The sequence below is a fragment of the Ictidomys tridecemlineatus genome, chromosome 2, assembly GCF_052094955.1.
Source record: "Ictidomys tridecemlineatus isolate mIctTri1 chromosome 2, mIctTri1.hap1, whole genome shotgun sequence".
NCBI classification, from domain to species: domain Eukaryota; kingdom Metazoa; phylum Chordata; class Mammalia; order Rodentia; family Sciuridae; genus Ictidomys; species Ictidomys tridecemlineatus.
In genome coordinates this window covers 71,479,315-71,500,600 of record NC_135478.1, presented here as the reverse complement: position 1 = coordinate 71,500,600, position 21,286 = coordinate 71,479,315, and the positions used below count along the sequence as shown (strand labels likewise).

Below are 21,286 nucleotides of genomic sequence, written 5' to 3'. Positions count from 1 at the left end.
TTGATCCTTTCGTTGCATCTTGTATTTTCCCACTTCAGAGGATTTGATGCCCTCTGTATTTGTACTGTCCTGCAATTGCACATGGAGATATCTTGTTAAGTATTCTTAAAAATTATTGTGCCAGGAAGCTGGGAAGTTGTAGAGCCATGAGGCCATCATATTAGGCAACGCAGAGCCCAGGAGCCTGTTAGCAGCAGCCCTGTTGGCAGGCTGGGCCTAGCATAACTGCAGTGGCTGGAGGTGGGTACACAGTGCTGGGAGAGGCTGACTGGAGAGGGCAGTGCATCAGGGGTGACAGTGTCCCAAAGAAGGCTCCAGCTCCCCTTCAGAGAAATTCCCTGCTATGAACAGCCTTCCCCTGGTGGAGAAGGCAGATGACCTTGGAGACAAGTGGTAGGAGAAGTAGCTGGCAGGACCAGCAGCTCAGTTGTCACCCACCCTTTCCAGATACTTCAGGTTGGGGCCTTAAGACTGGGAAAGTGGGGCTGGGGATACAGCTCAATCGGTAGAGTACTTGCCTTGCATGTACAAGGCCCTGGGTTCAATCCTCAGTACCACACACACACACACACACACACATAAACACACACACAAAAAAAAAAAGACTGGGAAAGCAACTAGCTCAAAGTAGATCAAGCCTACACTGGCTCATGGGGAGACTCCTCATCTACATTGCTCAAGGGGAGCAATTCTCCAACTACAATGGCTAGAGGTGGGGGCAGAAGAAACTCCTGGTGGTTGGCTGGAGCCTGTGGGGAGAAGCCTGAGCCAGTTTGTACACTTCACTTTTGCAGTTGAGTCTACACCTCATTGATGCGCACACCATAATGTCAGGGTCCACAGAGCGTAAGGTCTTCTGGCTGTTCAGTGGTTTTTGTCTGTCTCACCCTTCGTTTTCACTGCAGCCACTCTGTTTCTCAATCTAACACATTTCTACCCTGCTTCCTTAGGTGCCATTTTTTTTTCTGAATGCCAACTTGCAGAAGCACAAGGTCATATTGGGAAGCTACACTGGGAGAGGGGGTCCTCACATGCAGGAAGTGAAGACAAATGACAGGCATGCTAGCTTTTCCACCACCCTTCTACCCTGATTGCTTGGTCTCCTCAGGCAGTTGCTGCTCTCAAGGAAAGGAGGGAAGGGTAGGCTCACTGGCACTGCTCTTTGGGCAGGTGGGAAAATTGGAAGGATCTATGGGACCTGGGTGTAGAACATGTGCAACACCCAATGCACGTGTTTCACCTGAAACATGTGGCCTGCCCCCTGGGTTTTCTAGTGTTGGAATATTTAGGTACATAGCCACTGCCTTATTGTATTTTCTTTCTTTTTTTTTTTAATAAACAACTTGTAGATGGACATAATACCTTTATTTTTATTTGTTAAGTTTTATGTGGTGCTGAAGAGCGAACCCAGTTCCTCACGCTCTACCACTAAGCCACAACCCCAGCCCCCTTATTGTATTTTCGATTTGCCAGAGATCATAACCTTTGTGACCCATGTAACCCACTATCACTGTCTAGGTGTTTAGAGAGTGGCTCACTAGAATGACTGGGTTAACATTCTTCATCTTGGCTCAGTCATAGGTGCCTCACGATTTTGCTCTATTATGGGCCTCTCTGTGGGGTCCATTGTCACTATTTGATTGGTGAGGCTCTATGCCTCGCCTCGGGGACATGTTATACCTTTCACGAACAATCAGCTCCTTCATCTGCTTAGCAGTAGTCTCGTAAATGGATGTCTCCCTGTGACCATCAGTACAAAATAATACCCAGGCTCCAGAAGTCTGGGGGATCCCTCATATTTTTTTCTTCCAGATGATTTCAGAGTTAAGGTATGGGAGGGTGCCCCAGAACTTGTTCAACTTCTCTCCAGTCATGAACCTGGTGCTCAGGCTGAAGCCAGTGAATTTAATGTTGCCTCTAGCATCCACCATGATGTTTTTCACCTTTAGGTCTAGGAGCACAATACTCTTCTTGTGGCCATAGCATATGGCATTTAGGATCTGCCTAAACAGTCTCTGGGCCTCCTCTTTCTGGGATATGGTACCATAGCTATTCCCAACCTGCGTGCTCCATGATGACATAGATATTTTCAATGGTCTCAATGACGTGAAGAATGTGGATCACATTTTGATGTTCCACAGCTGTCAGCATATCTGGTTTGGATAAGATGAGATGTTCTGTTCTATGAGGACTTCCACTATCATCTCTGTCCCAGTGAGGAGATGGTGGGCTAGTTTCACCTGGGCAAAGCCACCCTGCCCAACGTTCCTCAGGACCTGATAATGTCCATGAAGGAGACAGAAAAGGATAGGTAGTTGAGTAAGGGTGGGTCAGTAAAGGTCAACAACAGGGCAAACACCAGAATAGCCATTTTAACATGCCTAGACATATTATAAAACAGTTCTGGTTTCCATGTCACAGAGTGACTGTGTAATCTGGGACAACTGAGATATCAAGAACCAGTCAAGAGGAGTTTATCAACTTCTCCTTATATGCCTTTAAAAGAAGGAACGGTATAAGACTTAAATGGCATCTTTACCCCTCTCAGGTGTGCTGAGAGTTCTGAATCTTTCTTTCACCTTCTTTTTAAATAAAATGTCTCCTCGTTTGCTTAAAAAAAAAAAGAAAGAAAGAAAAAAATTGTGCCAGGCTCTTCTAATCCAAAGCTGTGGTATTCCATTTCTGAGAAATTTTCTTCCGTGAAAATTTATTCTTTGCTAATTTCTTCCCCTCCTGTTTCCATTTATTTTCTTTAAAGGGGGTCTTTGTTTGTTTTGGGTATGGAGAATTAACCCAGGGCACTTGACCATTGAGGCACATATCCTGCCCTATTTAATTTTGAGGTGTGGTCTCACTCAGTTGCTTAGGGCCTTGCTAAATTGTTGAGGCTCACTTTGAACTTATGATCCTCCTGACTCAGTCTCCCGAGCCACTGGGATTATAGGTGTGCACCACCATGCCTGGCACTAAAAAGGGTCTTATTAATCAAATATTGGAATTTCTAGATGCTTTCAAGAGATCTTTCTTGCTCTACTGTTCCTTTTCAAAGCATTTTATTCATATTAGGAAGACAGAAAAAATATATATATAACATCTTTTAAAAGTGCACAATTCAGTGCCATTCAGTATCTTCCCACTGTTTAGTAACCATCATTACCATGTACTTTCAGAATTTTTCATTTTCCTAAATTGAAACTTTCTACCCATTAAATAATTAATGCCCGTTTCTGCTCTTTCTCCAGCCACTGGCAATCACAATTATACTGTCTCTAAGAATTTGAGTATTTATATACCTCATATAAAATTGTACAGTTATTTGTCACTTTGTGACTGGCTTATTTGAACCTTAAGGTTCATCCATGCTGTAGCATGTATCAGAATTTCCTTCCTTTTTGAGGGTAGATAGTATTTCACTGGGTGGATAGACCAACTTTTTGTTTATCCAACTATCCACAGATTGCTTCTACCTTTTGGCTACTGTGAATAATGCTGCTATGTACATAAGTGTATAGATATCTCTTTAATAAGGGTGTTTTCAATTCTATGATAACTCTGGGTCTATGTTCCCATATTGTTCAGGCTGGTCCTAAACTACTGTGCTAAAGCTATCCTCTTTCCTCAGTAGCTGGGACTACCAGCACATGACACTGTGCCCAGCCCTGCCCAATTTTTAATCAGTTTTTTTCATTATTATTGTTGTTGTGTTGTAGGAGTTTTTGTACTCTTGAGTATTAGCCCCTTAACAGATACAGGATTTGCAAATATGTTCCCTTTTGCTTGACTTTTCATTCTGTTGAATGTTTTCTTTAATGAGCAAGTTTTAAATTGTAATATAGTTTGATTTATCTATATTTTTCTCTTGTTGCCTGTGCTTTTTGGTGTCAAAAGTAAGAAATCATTGCCAAACATAATGGAAAATGGAAGAAAAGGTTGGTAACATTAAGATTTTATAGTTTTAGGCCTTACATTGAAATCTCTGATCCAATCTGACTTAACTTTTGCGTATCATTACCTAAGGATAAAATTCAGGGCCTCATGCATACTAGGCAAGCACTCTACCAGTAAGCTTCGTTCCCAGCCTGCCAAACTTTATTCTTCTGCATTTAGATGTCTAGTTTTCTTAGCATTGATTGTCGGAAAGACTGCCCTTCTCCCCCAATGAATGGTCATGGCATCCTTATGGAAAACAATTTGGCCATTAAACATGAGGTCTTATTTCTGGGCTCTATATTCCATTCCATTAGTTTATATGTCTCTTTATGCCTGTTCCACACTGTTTTGATTACTTTGCTTTGTAGGAAGTTTTAAAGTCAGGAAGGTTTTCAACTTTGTTCATGATTGTTTTATTTATTTGAGGCCTATTATTTTAGGATATGTTTTTCTGTTTATTTATTTTTTAGGTGTAGATGGACACAACACAATGCCTTTTATTTTTATGTGGTGTTGAGGTTCGAACTTGGGTCCTGCCTGTGCTAGGTGAGCACTCTACCGCTGAGCCACAATCCCAGCCCCAGGATAGGTTTTTCTATTTTGGCAAAAAACCTTGTTGGCATGCTAGAGAATATAGATATACACTGAATAGAGAATATAGATATACACTGAATCTGTAAATTGTTTTGGGTAGTACTGGCATCTTTTTAAGTCTGTGTCCATGCCCTGGGATGCCTTTCAACTTATTTGCCTTTAAAAAAAAATTTTTTTTTTGTCATTTTCAGTGTATACTTCTTTCATCTCCTTGGTTAAGCTTATTCCTAAGAATATTATTTTTTTTTGTATTGTTGTATATGGAACTGCTTGTTTAATTTCCTCTCCAGATTGTTAGTATACACAAATGTAATTGACTTTTGTGTGTTCTGCAACTATGATAAATTTGCCAATTAGTCCTGTGTGTGTATGTAACGTCTATCAAGTTTTCTATATATAAAGTTATCTCATCTGTGAACAGGAATGAATTTACTTCCTTTTATTTTTTTTTGGAGGACGGGTACTAGGGACTGAACCCAGGGGCACTTTACCACTGAGCTACATCCCCCTAGCCCTTTATATTTTGAGACAGGGTCTCCCTAAGTTGTTTAGAGCCTCGCCAAGTTACTGAGGCTGGCCTCCAACTTGCAGTCCTTCTGCCTCAGCCTCCTGAGCTGCTGGGATTACAGGAATGTAATCCACCATGTAATCCCACCATGCCTAGCTCCTTTCCAATTTTGATGCTTTTACTTTCACGCTTAACTACTATTTCTAGAATTCTGAATACTATGTTAACCAGATTATAATGAAAGGGAGCACCCTTGTCTCAATCCAGATCTTAGCAGAAAAAATTTCAATCTTGACATCATTGACATTAACTGTAGGTTTTCATATATGGCCTATATTACATTGAGGTAGCTTATTTCTGTGTGTCTTGTTCTTATCATAAAATACTGAATTTTGCCATTAAATGCTTTTCCTGAATCAACTGAAATTATCATGTTTCTTTCCCCCACTACATTTTGTATCAATGATGTATTACCTTGATTGACTTAGTTTGTTGAACCATTCTTGCATTCTATGGATAAATCCAACTTGGTAGTGGTGTATAATCCCTTTAATATGCTACTGAATTTGGTTTGCTAGTATTTTGTTGGGGGTTTTGCATCAATATTAATAAGGATACTGGTCTGTAATTTTTAGTAGTATTTATGTTTGACTTTAGTATCAGGGTAACACTGGACTCATGCAATGATTTCTCTCCTCTTCAAGTTTTTGAAAGAATCTAAGAAATACTGTTCATTCTTCAAAAGTTCAGAAGAATTCCCAGAGAAGTCATCTGGCTTAGGACTTTTATTTTGGGTACTGAGGGCAAAACCTAGGATTTAATCATGGCAAGGTCTATCAGTGAGCAACACTCTCAGACCCCAGGGCTTTCCTGTTGGGAGATTTTTGATTACAGGGTCAATATCCTTACTAATTACAGTCTCATTCAGATTTTGTTTTTTTTCATGATTCAATCTTTTTTTAAAATAATTATTTCCTAGTTGTAGTTGGACACAATACCTTTATTTTATTTATTTTTATATGGTGCTGAGGATCAAACCCCAGGGCCTTGCACATGCTAGGTGAACACTCGACTGCTGAGCCACAATCCCAGCCCTTCATGATTGAATCTTGACTGGTGGTGTTTCTAGGAATTACACCACTTCATTTAGGTTATCTATTTTGTTACCACACAATTCTTCATAGCATTTTCTTTTATTCCTTTTTATTTCTACAAAATTGGTGGTAATGATCCAACTTTCATTACTGATTCTAACTGAGTCTTCTCTTTATTCCTTAGTCAATCTAGCTTAAAAAGTTTGTTCACTTTGTTGATCTTTTCAAAGAACTCTTGATTTTCATTATTTTTATGTTTTCCATTTCACTGATCTCTTTTAATCTTTATTATTTTCTTCATTCTACCAGCTTTGAGTTTAGTATGTTCTTTTTTAAATTCTTTAAGGTATAAAGTTAGTTTATTTAAGATCTTTTTCAAAATGTAAGCATTTAGAACTATATATTTCCCTCTTCACATTGCTTTTGCTACATCTCACAAGTTTCAACATGATTTTTTTCATTTGTCAAAAGATATTTTCTAACTTTTCTTATGATTTCTTCTTGATCCCATGATTAAGAGTATGTTGTTTGACTTCTGTGTATCTATATGCTTTCCAGTTTCCCTTCCACTGTTCATTTCTAGTTTCATTCCAATGTAATCAGAAAAAGACACTTTGCAATATTTTAGATCTTTTAAATTTCCTGAGACTTTTATTCTGTGACCTAACACATGGCCTATTCTGGAGGGTGTTCCACATGCACTTTAGAAAATAATGTGTATTTGGGATAAACTCCTTGGCTCTCTTCACCTTTCTTCATTCTTTTTCCTATTTGTTCTATTGACTCAATAATTTCAAATGTCTTCTTTTCAAGTTTCACTAGTCCTTTTTCTGCAGACTGAAGTCTCCTGCTAAACCTCTCTACTGAATCTTTCAATTCAGTTATTACATTTTTCAGGTAGGTCCCAGAGTTGTTTGGTTCCTTTGATAATTTCCCTTTTGATATGGTAATTTTCCTTTAGTTCTTTGTCCACATTTTTTTTTTTTTAATTCCTCTTACTGTGCAAAGTATTGACAGGGTTTCACACATGCTGGGTAAGTGTTCTACCACTGAGCTATATATAACCCTAGGCCTTTCTCTAGCTTTTCAAGCATATTTAATTTTTTTTGGGGGGGGGGGAGGGGATAGAGTCTCACAATGTTGCCCAGATTGGTCTTAAAACTCACAATCCTCCTGCCTCAATCTCTTGAACAGCTGGGATTATAAGCATAAGACACTGTCCCTAACTAAGATGTGGTTTTAAAGTCTTTATTGTTTTATTGTCTAAAAATTTTCTTCAGGTTTATTCCCTTTATTTTCTTACTTTAAATGGCCGTGTTTTGCTCTTTCTCTATTACTCTGTTCTGACCTTTTAATTTTTATAGTTGTTATTAAAAATAAGGCATTTTTAATTGTTATGGTTATTGAAAAATCAGACATCTCCCACAGTCTTTGCAGATTTAGCTTTGTGCTGGAAAAGACCGTGAGTTATTAGCAGGGCTTGGTCTGAATCTTGGGATCAACTAAAGGCAATGATTTTAAGGTCTTCTTAGGCATTTTTTTTTTTTTCTGTGCATACATCTTGCCTGTGAGTTTTTCTTGATTCCCAAATATGCAAGTCTACTTCTGTTTCCCAGAGTGTTACCTTCAGTGCTCCCTAGGATCTTAGGACACTGTACTGTATTCCTCACCCTTAAGCACCTCATTCCAGGCATCTGCAGGTCTATAGGCCCCACAGCAGCTTTCACAAGCATTGTCTGCTGCTTTCTACAGTTCTTTCAGACTTAAGTTACTTCCTCATCTGAGCTCCAAGTCAGGCCAAACAGAGATCAGTCCCTCAGGCAGTTCCCAGAAATTAGAATGTTACAGTAAGACTGAAAATTTGGCCATTGTTTCCCTCAGACCAAGTTATGCCACATGGAGGAGGTTGGGGAGAGGGAAGTAAAAATTCCACAAAATCTGCTATTTTATTTGTGGCTTTTTCTTTTCTTTTAAAATATATATATATATAGTTGTAAATGGACACATTACCTTAATATTTTTATTTATTTACTTTTATGTGGTACAGAGGATCGAATCCAGTGCCTTTACATGTGCTAGGCAAGCACTCTACTGCTGAGCCACTATCCCAGCCCAAATGTGGCTTTTTCTAGTTGGTATGAGTTTCTATAAAGTTATTTCCCCCAATCTCTAGTTGTTTTCTAATATTTATGTGGTGAAATGGGGGTTTAGAAGCTTCCTAGACAATTTTGCTGATAGAATATATTTTTAAACTTTTCTTTTACTCCCCAGATTAATAAAGTAACTGCTAATATTGAGAGATTATTGTGTGCTCTTTTCCCCTAAGCACTTGATATGAAACATATGTTATTTAATTCTCATAACTCTTAAATGTAGGTACTACTCTTTTCCCCATTTTACAGAGGCTACTTGTCCACAGCCAGTTAAGTGGTAATAGGTAGGGTTGTCAACCCTAGGGCCTGCTTCTAAGCCCCCACATTTAACCACGGTTTTATACACTGCTACTTTAGGTTACTCTGTAACTCTTGACCCTTCTGGTCTAGGATGCTGTGTCCAGAGTCGGCTGAACATCTGTGGTAGATTTTTCTTCCACAGAGTCTGGAAAGAACTCACTGTTTTCTATGTTTATGAGGAAGGAGATCACTGGGTGTGGTGGTACACACTTGTAATCCCAACTACTCAGGAGGCTGAAGCAGGAGGTTCACAAGTTATAGGCCAGTCTAGGTGAGACCCTGTCTCAAAATACAATAACAAGGGCAGGCAATGTACTTCAGAGGTAGAACACTTGCCTACCAGTGTGAGGCTCTGTATTCAACTAATACTACAGGGGGGTGGGGGTGGGCTGCAGTCTAGCCAGCCACAAACTCTGTGAGCACTAGCTTATTAGGTCCTGGTACTGGTTCAGGTAAGCTTCATGGTAGGAACCATAGCTTTTTGGTTGGAAACATATGTAATTGTAATTCTCCTTCTATAAAATGCCAGTGTCTCCAGGAAAGGCTCCTCCAATTAGTTACCTGGGACACAGACCAAGCTGATGGAATCTGAACCAAAGCAGAAGATAGGGCTGAGTGTCCTACCTGTCACCACAGAAAGTATCTCTCAATTCCTCCACAACTCCCCCTTTGAGATACGTGGTGTCTCCTATTTTGCAGACTTTAAGTCCATGTGCTATGTGCTATTTAATGTAAGCCACATTTTGACAAGAAATAGATTAATTTTAGTACCATGACCTAATATATTCAAATACTATCATTCCAATATCTCATCACTATAAAGTGGTATTCACAAGATCTTTGCTATTTGGCCTATAGGTTATATCTGCAGCATATCTTCATTAGAAACAGCCACATTTCAGGTGCTTAGCAGCCATGTGAGACTCATGACTACCATTGGATAGCACAGGTCTCAAAAATAAGCCTCATATCTCCTGGTAGGAAGAGTCACCCAGTATATAGAGTGGTAAGGAGCATAGAATAATCAGAGAGAATTCTGATTCCATCCCTGCCAGATGCCCATCACCTCAGCATTAAAGAGCCTTTCAGGGTACTAACAGGCAAACTGGTTCATTTCCTACTGTTCTTTCTCCTTAGCAGCCCCATGCTGCACTTGCTCAGCTCTGCTACGTCAGTTATCACTCTCCTTCTGTTGGTTTTTCTGTTAAAAAACCCAACCCAGTGGCACATGCCTATAGTCGTAGCACTTAGGAGACTGAGGCAGGAAAATCACTTGAGCCCAGGTTTGGAACCAGACTGGGCAACCTGGCAAGACTCCATTAAAAAAAACAACAACAACTGGGGCAGGGGTCATAGCTCAGTGGTTGGGCACTTGCCTACCATGTGTGAGGCACTGGGTTTGATCCTCAGCACCACATAAAAATAAATAAATAAAAGTATTGTGTTCATCTACAAATAAAAATAATAAAAAAGAGCAAAAAAGAAAAAACAACAAAACAAGAAACACTAAAGATATAAACCTCATAATAAAGTATAGTTGTGAACCATCTCCCCACATCCTTACTTAGGAATGCAAATATCATCTGTAGTGTTGAACTTACATGCTTGCTTCTCTCAGTCTCAGCTCTGTTTCCCCAAAAGGAAGAAGAAGGAGCCAGAATTCTATATATTATTGTATACTTTATTTTTTAATTTTTGTATAATTTATTTTTTATTGTAGTTTACTTTGTAAACTAAATATAGGATGATCCATTTTGCTTATCTTCATTGTAGTTTTTGGCTACTTGTGTTTGTCACCTATATTCTATATTTTCAAGATTCATCCATCACTGATGTATAATATTCTATCATGTGAGCACAGACCTTTGGAATTCTACTCTCCCTAGGGTTTGACGCAAGGGAACGATTGGATGGGCTTCCAACACAGGGCTGGTCCCAGAGGCTCAGGCCACCACCATTCAAACTCTCCTTCAGAGAGGCAAACACCTCTACCAGAGATATCTATGATCCAATGAAGGAAGACAGGCTCAAGGGATAATGGGGGGGGTGTCCCCTCTAAACTACATTCAACATAGCCCAAAAAGACTATCTCCCCTCCCTCGCTCCCTCACTTCCTTCCTTCCCAGGCTGATCCCAAACTCCTGGGCTCATGCAAACTCCTGCCTCAGCCTCCCAAGTAAGTAATTGGAATTATAGATATGCATGATCACACCAGTTCTGCTTCTTATTTTGGAATCCCCTCAAAGAACTGTGCCAACCTCACTTGTTACCTTCTATTAGATACCCTCCCTGTTGCCCCTTTAGAAATTATAGTCCATCTTTCATGTCCTAGGCCAGATCCCACTGAGGAAAAGGTTTCCTGGACTCAGGAGTTCATAGTCTGAAAGAAGAGATCAAGCATGGGCTCCAGGAATGGTGAGAATTAACAATGGCTCTAGATGTTGTAAGAGGAGGACAGATCAGGTAGTGATGGATATAGATCCATAGCCAGATATGTCATCTCACCATGGTAGCATCTGAGCCAAGCCTTAAAGGATAGCAGTATTTACCCAAGAATAAACAGTACAAGGTTCCAGGAAAAGAGAAGGAAATATAAGAAGCATGCAGCTAGGAAATTATTAATAGGGTAAGTATAAAAAAATACTTCAGCTGAGTAACAAAAGGGAAAATACCAATAAATCAGGTTGACAAAGAAAAATTATGACAGATAGTAAAAGAATTTAAATGTTGGGCCAAAGAGTTCAGGCCTGAGATTCTTGAGTTGAGGGAAGACTTTTTTTTTTTTTTTTCCTGTTAGAGGCTTAATTGGAACCACTCAGGATCTTGAATTAGTGTGCCTGAAGGTGCATGCATCATACATTCACTCAGGTCCATGTGTGCACAAGATATTACCCCTTTCATTCTAACCCAAATTAAGAATCATGGTTGAAGCGAACACTGTTACTCACAGGGTTCCTTATATTCCTCAAGGGTACTGGAACTGAAACCAAGTGGAAAACCAACAATTTAAGACTTTTTTGTGGTCTCTCCAAACATTTTTAGGATATACCTTTAGGAACTCACACATTGACATGAGAAAACCCACAAGTGCCAGGTTACTAGAGAATGTGTGGGCAAGAGGAGTAGGTAATGCCAAAGTCAATCTACAATAGTACATTCATGAGAACTCTACCCAAGTCTCAAAAGGTATCTACAGGACAGGTCCACTCTCAAAGTTGTGAGTCCAGAGCTGGCAACACCTCACCTTGCCTCCTCAAAGCCCCAGCCCTGCCATCTTGCAAGTTCTGAGATCCAGGTAGAATAGTTAATTTTTTTTTTTTTTAAAGAAAGACACACAGAAAGAAAGACAGAAGTAGAAGTAAGCTCATATCACCTTTCCAGTATGTGAAGACAGCACAATTATAAGGCTATACCTCTCTGCTCCTCATGGAAGGCACACTCACCTCAGCTACAACAAAAAAGTGAATAGATTGAGTACACCCCACAGGCATGACACACTCACCTGGACAGTCGGCTTCATCACTCTCATCCTCACAAGCTGCCAATCCGTCACATTGCCAGGGGAGAGGGATGCAATGGATGGCACCACTGCGACAGGCAAACTGCCCAGGGTTGCACCGCAGCTCTGTGGAACCAAACGAAAGAGGCCATTGAAGAAGAGGCAGAAGGAGCAAAACCTGGAATAGCAAGGCCCTGACACCAATGAGCTCTAGTAGTGTAAGCCAAAAACCAGGCAGCTTCCTACAACCTACCTCCTCAGGAGGGCCTGGATACATGTTCCCAAAGGAGGAGCCAAGAACAATTATGACAACTCTGCAGCAGTGGATAGAGAAATACGCCCCACAAAACAATAAATGTTATTTATTTCTTAAAACACATACTCTGAATTTCATGCTTCCTCTCATTTGGATGTTGAATACTCCACACAAAGGTCCATGTGTTAAATACCTGGTCCTAAGGGTGGTGGAATTGGTAGGCTCTGTAGTCCCTCTCAAAAGGTGGGGCCTAGTGGGAGGTCCTGAGGTTAATGGAGACCTGCTCTCAAAAACAGGCTATGGAGCCCGGTTTATCCCCCTCCCCCACTTTTCTGGCCCAAAATGTTAGCACTCACTCTGATACATGCTCTTGCCAAAACATTCCAATTCGCCAGAAGCCTGACTCAGTGAGACTACCCGGTCTTAGATTTTAACCTCCAAATGAGCCAAAATAAACTTCTCTTTACATCATAAGATATCTCAGGTTGTAGGCTAGGGTTATAGCTTAGTAGCAGAGCATTTGCCAAGAATGTGTGAGGCACAGGGTTTGATTCTCAGCACCACATATATATAAATACATAAATAAGTAGATGTCTATCAACAGCTAAAAATATTTAAAAACAGATGTCTCAGGTATTTCACTATATTGATATGAAGCTAATACAGCTTTGCACTGGACTATAGGAGAGACAGATAAGAGGACATATATCATTCACCTCCTGAGGAATTCTGGGTCAAGATGGTAGACACACAAAGAACAAAGGAAGGGAGCAAGGGTTGTGGTTCAGTGGTAGAGTGCTCACTTAGCACATTCGAGGCCCTGGGTTTGATCCTTAGCACCACATAAAAAAATAAATAAATAAAACAAAAGTATGTGTTCAAATATAATTAAAAATAAATATTTTTAAAAATTAAAAAAAAAAAAAAGACCATGAAGCTGGGGATGTGGCTCAAGCGGTAGCACGCTCGCCTGGCATGCGTGCTGCCTGAGTTCGATCCTCAGCACCACATACAAACAAAGATGTTGTGTCCACCGATTAACTAAAAAATAAATATTAAAATTCTCTCTCTCTCTCTCTCCCTCTCTCTTAAAAAAAAAAAAAAAAAAAAAAAAGACCAAAGGAAGGTGGTCACCAATGAAGCATTCAATCTGCATAACCAAACATGAAGGAAGGAGAAAACTATTTCTAACCGTGGGGCTCTGGATTAAATCCGATGGGATTTGAATAGGGTTTCTAAGAAAAGTGATAGTTTCTGATAAATTAGGAACAGCATTCCAAGAAAAAGCAGCACTTTAGGAAATATCAGGGAACAGGAGAGCATAACACGAGTAGAGTATGTATGAGATCACACTGGAGGAGATAAGATTAGAAACACATAAAAAGTCAAACTGTAAAGGCTTTAAAAGTACGAGAATTCTAACATATAGGTTGGTTCCACAACTGAGCCACTGTGAACTGTGCTGCTATAAACACTGATGTGGCTGCTTTACTGTCACTGTAGTATGCTACTTTTAAGTCCTTTGGGTATAAACCGAGGAGTGGGATAGCTGGGTCAAATGGTGGTTCCATTCCAAGTTCTCTAAGGAATCTACATACTGCTTTCCAGATTGGTTGCACCACTTTGCAGTCCCCCCAGAAATGTGTCTTTTCCCCTACATCCCTGCCAACACCTATTATACTTGTACTCTTTTTTGAAAAATATTTATTTTTTATTATAGGTGGACACAATCTTTACTTTATTTTTATGTGGTGCTGAGGTTTGAACCCAGTGCCTCACACATGCTAGGTGAGCACCCTACCTCTGAGCCACAACCCCAGCCTTTATTGTCATATTCTTAATAAATGCCATTCTGACTGCTGTAAGAAAAAATCTTAAGATAGTTTTGAATTGCATTTCTCTAACTGCTAGAGATGCTAAACATTTTTTCATATTTGTTGATTGACTGTGTATCTTCTGAGAAGTGGCTATTCAGTTCCTTAGCCCATTTATTGATTGGGTTTTTTTTTTTTTAAGTGTTAAGTTTTTTGAATTCTTTATATCCTGGAGATTAGTGCTCTATCTGATGTATGTGTGGTAAAAATTTGCTCCCATTCTGTAGGCTCTATATTCACCTCACTGATTATTTCTTTTGCTAAGAAGAAGCTTTTCAGTTTGAAAACATCCCATTTACTGATTCTTGATTTTATTTCTTGCACTTTAGGAGTCTTGTTAGGGAAGTAAGGGCCTAATCTGACATGATGAAGATCATGCCCACCTGATTTTTAAATAGTTTTTATTTAGTTATTTTTTGGTGTTTGGGATTAACTCCAGGCCCTTGCACATTCTAATGATGGGCTCTACCAGCAATGGCACACATCTGTAGTCCCAGCAGCTCTGGAGGCTAAATCAGGAGGATCACGAGTTCAAGGCAGCCTCAGCAACTGGCAAGGCACTTAGCAACTCAGTGAGACCCTGTCTCTAAATAAAATACAAAATAAAGCTAGGGATGTGGCTCAGCGATTGAGTGCTCCTGAGTTCAATCCCCAGTGTGTGTGGGGGGTACTCTACTATTGGCTCTACTCTTGAGCTATACTCCCAGGTTTTAAGTACAGTTTCCAAATATAATTTTACTGGAAAAATGTATTGTTTGTGGCTATTTTCAAGCTACAACTGTAGAGTTGAGAAGCCTGTATGACCAACACAGTTGAGTACATTTACGCTCTAGCCCTTTAAGAAACAGTCTATAGACTGGTGCAGTGGAGCATGCCTGTAATCCCAGCGATTTGGGAGGCTGAGGCAGAAGGGTCACAAGTTTGAGGTCAGCCTCAGCAAATTAGCAAGGTCCTAATCCTCAAAATAAAACATGAAGGAAGGAGAAAACTACCTCTAACCATAGGGCTCTGGAATATACCTTTAAAAAGATGGGATTTGAGTGGGTTTTCTAAGGAAAGAGATGGTTTCTGATATAATAGAAACAACATTCCAGGAAAAAGCAAGGCTTTAGGAAATATCAGGGAGTAGGAGGGCATAACAAGTAGAGTATGTGCGAGATGCCAGATGGGGAATCACTGGAGGAGGTTAAGATCAGAAACACAAAATGAAACTTAGCAAGACCCTATCTCAAAATAAATTTTAAAAAAAGGATGGGGATGTAATTCTGTGGTAAAGTGCCCCTAAATTCAATCCCCAGTAACCCCCCAAAAAACCTTTACACAAAGAAAACTCCAGATCTAAATGGCTGAACTAGAAGATTCTACCCAACATTTAAGAAATAACTAAAACCAATTTTATACAAACTCTCCAGAAATTTAAATATTTAAAAAATTACTGTAAACATGGGGCTGGGTTTGTGACTTAGTGGTAGAGAAATTGCCTGGCATGTGTGAGGCCTGATTCTCAACACCACATACAAAATAAATAAATAAGTAGACAGGTAGGTAGGTAAATAAAAAAGTCCATCAACGACTAAAAAAAAAAAGTCATAAAAAATAGCATCAAAAAACAAGACTTAGAGATAAATCTAGCAGAAAATATACAAGTTCTGTATACTGAAAACTTTAATAAAACATTCTTGAAACTTTAAAAAAAACTAATCTTATATAGATATACAGTGTTCAAGTCTCAGCAGATTCAAATTATTATTCATTCTACCCAAATTTGTCTGTAGAGTCAATGCAACCCCAATAGTATTCCAGCATGCCTTTTTGTAAAGTCTCATAAACTGACTCTAAAATTCATATGGGAGTGCAAAGGACTAGAACACTCAAAACAGCTTTGAAGACTTATTATAAAGGAACAGTTATCAAAACATTGTGGTATAAGTACCCAACAAAGTGTAGTACAGGCATTAAGTCAGATATCACATCAATGGAACATAAAACAAACCACAGAAACAGACCCACACATATGAAATCTTTATGACAAAGATACAAAGGCAACTCACTAAGAAAGAACAGTGTTATCAACAAATGAAACTGGAACAACTCTGTTCATTTTTCAAAAAGTACTGTGATCGGGGCTGGGGTTGTGGCTTAGTGGTAGAGCGTTCGCCTAACACACATAAGGCACTGGGTTCGATCCTCAGCACCACACAGAAATGAAATAAAGATTGTGTGCCACCTACAACTAAAAAATAAATATTAAAAAAAAAGGACTGTGATCTATTTCTTGTACCACATATAAAACTTAATTCAAAACAGACCATAGACGAAATGTAAAGCCTCAAAGGATCAAACTTATAGAAGAAAACATTGGAAGAAAATCTTTGTAGCCTTGGCAAAGATTTCTTACACATATATACCAAAAGTATGACCTACGTAAGTTGAACTTCATCAAAATTTAGCACTTTTGTCCTACAAAAAGACATCAAATCAAGGGAATGAAAGCCAGGCACTGGTGCATGTCTGGCTACTCTGGAGACTGAGGCAGGAGGACTGTAGATTCCAGGCTCGTCTCAGAAACTTATTAGCAAAACTCAGTCTCAAAACAAATTAAGCAGAGCTAGGGATACAGCCCAGCACCACTGAATTCAAAAGAAAAAGAGAAAAGGAAAGAAAAAAAAAGGCAGACAAATAGGAGGGAGGGAGGAAAAGGAAAAGAAAAAGAGGAGGGAGGAAAGGAAAAAATAGGTTAGTGGTTGCGGAGAGATTGGGGGGTAGGAGAAAGGGGGAGGTTATTTGAACAAGGCATAGTTTCTATTTGAAAAGTTTTAGAAATGTGTCATTTTTATATAAAGGTTGTGTAACATTCTGAATGTACTTTTTTTAAAAAAATATATTTATTTTTCAGTTCTCGGCGGACACAACATCTTTGTTTTTGTATGTGGTGTTGCATGCCAGGCAAGCGTGCTACCGCTTGAGCCACATCCCCAGCCCCTCTGAATGTACTTAATGCCACTGAATTGTATGCTAAAAAATGGTTAAAAGGAGGTTGGAGTTGGGCACATACATGCCTAACAGATATACAAGGCCCTGGGTTCAGTCTTCAGTAATGGGGGAAAAAGGAAGCTAACATAGTAAATTTTATGTTTTGTGCATTTTACATTAAAAAAAAAACTAAAGAAAAGTGAAAATCCCAAACATGTATCCTAATTAGCTATCAGTGCAATGATGTCATCACATGTCACATAGTCTCTGGAAATGCCACTGTACACTGTGAGAATGGAGAGAAAGGAAAATGATACTTTAGTATTATGAAAATAATGATTATCCTCATGAATTTCCTGAAAGGGTAGGGGTGCCCCCAGGATCCTGGGCACACCTGGAGAGGTACTATTTTATGCTACACAATGTCTGGCAACTGGATGATCTGTGCCCTGTAGAAAGTTAGGAGTCTGCAATATAGATTCTTTCTCCAGAGTCAGTTCTTTGTCAGGAGCCTTGGCCTTGGTTTAAATGATGCACACTGGCCTGGGATTGTAGCTCAGTGAAAGAGCACTTGCCTCGCATATGTGAGGCACTGGTTAGATCCTAAGCACCACATAAAAATAAATAAATAAAATAAAGGTACTGTGTCCATCTACAACTAAAAAAAAATTTTTTTACTATGTAAGCTGAGTTGTCTCAAATTACTATGTGAAATTTAGTATGCTGCCTAATTGTTTGAAATTGAGTTCTCAACCTTTGCCCACTACAAGCAAGAGAAACACAGAATACCAGCAGAAGCACACACATATCCACATCACAAAGGAAATAAAAAATATCTAAAAGGAAATGCAGGAGAAAGTATTAGCTCACCTCCTCCCACTGCCAACAGCCCACTCAAATGTGGCTCCACCAGAGTGGACTGAGATGCCTTGGATGCAGCCCTTCCATACCTGCATCAGTGGCCATCAATGCCCTGCAAAAAGTACCCCAGGACCAAGAGGTCCCAGCATCCCTGGCAGGCCTGTTTCCAGCAGACCAAGGCAGCTAAGCCTCCATCACTTAATTATTCTGCCTTGAACAGAGATAGCAGCTGCTTTCTTTACAAAAGGTGCTTCTAGGAAAGAGATATTTGTATTTGTCCAGCACCATACTCCAAGTCAGAGAGAGGATCTGAAGCAGGGCTGGCTGGGCCGCTCATGCAAATGGTCACATGACTCTAAGAGATGGCTTCTGTGAACATAGTTCCACCCAGGACCATAGAACCTAGGCAGATAGTCTCTTCTCAGGACACCTTGAAGAAGGAACAGTGACTACTGTCAATAATAGCAACTAGGGCATCCTGCTAAAGTTTTCTAAACAAAGGGGTCAACCTCTGTCCTGAAGTAAGACAGTCAAGAAGAGGCTTGAAAGAGATCTCAGATACTGGCAGCATCTGAACCACCAGAGATCCTGGGGCAAACTTATGGCCAAGGATACAGACTGAACAAGTGTTGCTCAGCAGGAAAGCGTAGGTGCATAGCCTGAAAAGAGCACCCTAGTTCAGTGGCGCTCAGAGGAACTGTGGTACCAGATGCCTTCATAAGTTGCCCTATAGCTCCAGAAAGGGATGCAGTTGGCAATGGAAGACAACATCAGAACACTGATCAGTGGCAGCCCAGAGAGTGAAATCAAAGGGCAGAACTTCTTAAGACGTAGGGAGGGGCTGAGGATGTGGCTCAAGCGGTAGCGCGCTCACCTGGCATGCGTGTGGCCCGGGTTCAATCCTCAGTACCACACACAAAAACAAAGATGTTGTGTCCACCAAGAACTAAAAAATAAATATTAAAGTTAAAAAAAAAAAATAAAAAGACGTAGGGAAAAGCACCAGGTGCTGTGGCACACAACTGTAATCCCAGTGGCTTGGGAGGCTAAGATAGGAGGATCAAGAGTTCAAAGCCAGCCTCAGCAATTTAGCAAGGCCCTTAGCAACTCAGTGAATAAAATATAGAATATAAAAAAGGGCTGGGGATGTGGCTCAGTGGTTAAGGCCCCTGAGTTCAATCTTTGGTACAAAAAAAAAAAAAGAAGAAGAAGAAGAAGTAGGGTAAAGCACAACCAGGCATTTAAAAAGGAGCATGGGAAACCATTCTAGAATCATCTGTGATCATATTACAAACTCATCATCTTTCCTAAAGAGTATTATACCATTTGCCCTTTCTTAAGGATCAATGGCCACTTCCAAGCCTCACCACCTATCTTCTTAGACCCCAGACTCAGCAGCCCCACCCCCCTTAGCTCTTCCTTGAAATCCCTCTGGCTTCTTCTTAGTCACTGCCACTTCTCTTGGGCACCAACAGCCAACCTGTAACCTCCTGGCTCCTGTACCTTCCTGGAAGTACAGGGAGATCAGCTCAGAAAGGAGCTCTAGGGACCCATTGCAAAACAACAAGCCTCAGCCCCCAGACAATATAACAACTACCTGGCCTTGCTGCGTTCCATTCCTTCATCTGTAAAGCATGGAAGTAATCATCCTTATTTGACCCTCCTGACTGGCAGTTCTGTTGCTCAAAGCAGAAAAATCACTCAATCAGCACATGATTGCTTAAGTTTCATGTATCCCACACTAGGAAGGATTCCAGGAGATCCCTTGAAGAGATAAATGCTCTCAGAAGGTCCCACATGGGCAAAAAGTAGAGAGGAGGCAGAAAGCAGGGCCAGGGGGTTTTCACAGATTGGCCTGCTTCTGGATTTCCACAGTGACACCCAGTTAAGTCTACTGCTACCTATGGGCCTGGACATCGTCTGCTCTCAGGCCACCAGGATGCAGTCCCAACACTACCAGCATCTGAACTTCAAGCTGCAAAGAGCTCAGAGATTAGCTGGCCATGGGACTATTACTTAGGAGGACCCAGAGTTCACAGCACAGAGGTGTGTGGCCCTTGAAAATGAAAAGATTGGAAGCTTCATTAGCAGAACTGAAAAAAGGCCTGAGGCTGCTCTAGTTATCAAAACACCCATTCAATTCAGCCAGCTCACTTCACAGGAGGGCTATCCACCTGCTCAGTATTCCACAGCCAGAAGCCAGGCCCTGAGCATCAGGATTTGTCTAGGTTCTTTTACCCAGCAGAGTGCTCCATGTTCTGACTCCTTCTTAGAGGGCAGGATTCAAATCAGGATTCAAATATTTCAGTTCTGACATTTTCTTTTTTTGAGAAAGAAGACAGAGGACTTCACAAGATGTACAGACTCCTTACAAAGCTGGACAAAGCTCAGGGAGACCAGAAGGTACCACTGCCCAACCACCAACTTGAGACCACAGAGGCAGGGATGTACTGCAATATTGTAAACACACAAACATTCCTGCTGCTATTTTGAAATACATTTACATCTCTGACATTGCTCCCCAGGCATAAGGACCACCAAACCCATTTCCAAGTAGCCCCTGGGGCAGACAGAATCTCTGAGTGATGGCTTCACCCTAAGTCATTCCTCCACACAAACCACACAGCTCCTGTTCCTATCATCAGAAACCTGGCAGAGAAGGCCAGCTGTGTTGTGACAGTGAATAGTGGGTAAGGCTATCAAGCCTAGGGGAGTGCCAGCCACTTTCTCCTATAGGCCAAGGGGCAGAAGGCTGACACTAGAGAATGCCACACCAGAAAAAAATGACAAGTCTAAAAAGCAATATTTATTTCTCATAAATAACAAACATCTTCCATATCTACAAGTTGAGGCTACTACTTCCATCACCTGCTACTACCTATACACAGATATCATCCAACTAGATACTGGCTTATCTATCCTGCCTTTCTCCTTAGGCAAATGTTTGGGAAAGAAGGTTCACTTAAAATAAGTTATCCTGTTTTCTTGAACCCACCCTAAGAAAAAGAATTTGACCACAGGAGATGAAAGCAGAGGAGAGGCAGGTTCACCAATCATAACTATTAACTGAATGACACTGTCAGTAAAAGAAAAGCAACCTGCAATCAAACTATATTTTATGGGGACAGGCTGGGGGAAGAAAGGGAGTACTCAAGAATACTGCCAGAGTAAGAAGGTGGGCAGAACTGGAGGAAGGGCTATCTAACATCTGATGTAACATCTATCAGTAGTGTTATCCAACATT

At 40.4% G+C, this 21,286-nt stretch overlaps 1 protein-coding gene across 6 annotated transcripts in view; it reads right to left on the bottom strand.

The window, feature by feature from the left end:
- Positions 1–21,286, bottom strand: part of Dgcr2 (DiGeorge syndrome critical region gene 2) — an 86,619-nt gene that overhangs the window by 49,394 nt on the left and 15,939 nt on the right. For all 6 annotated transcript variants that reach the window (XM_021732686.3, XM_021732687.3, XM_021732688.3 and 3 more), the window contains one exon: positions 12,082–12,204. In XM_021732686.3, the coding sequence (XP_021588361.1) occupies positions 12,082–12,204 (123 nt within the window). The remainder of the gene's footprint in view (positions 1–12,081; positions 12,205–21,286) is intronic.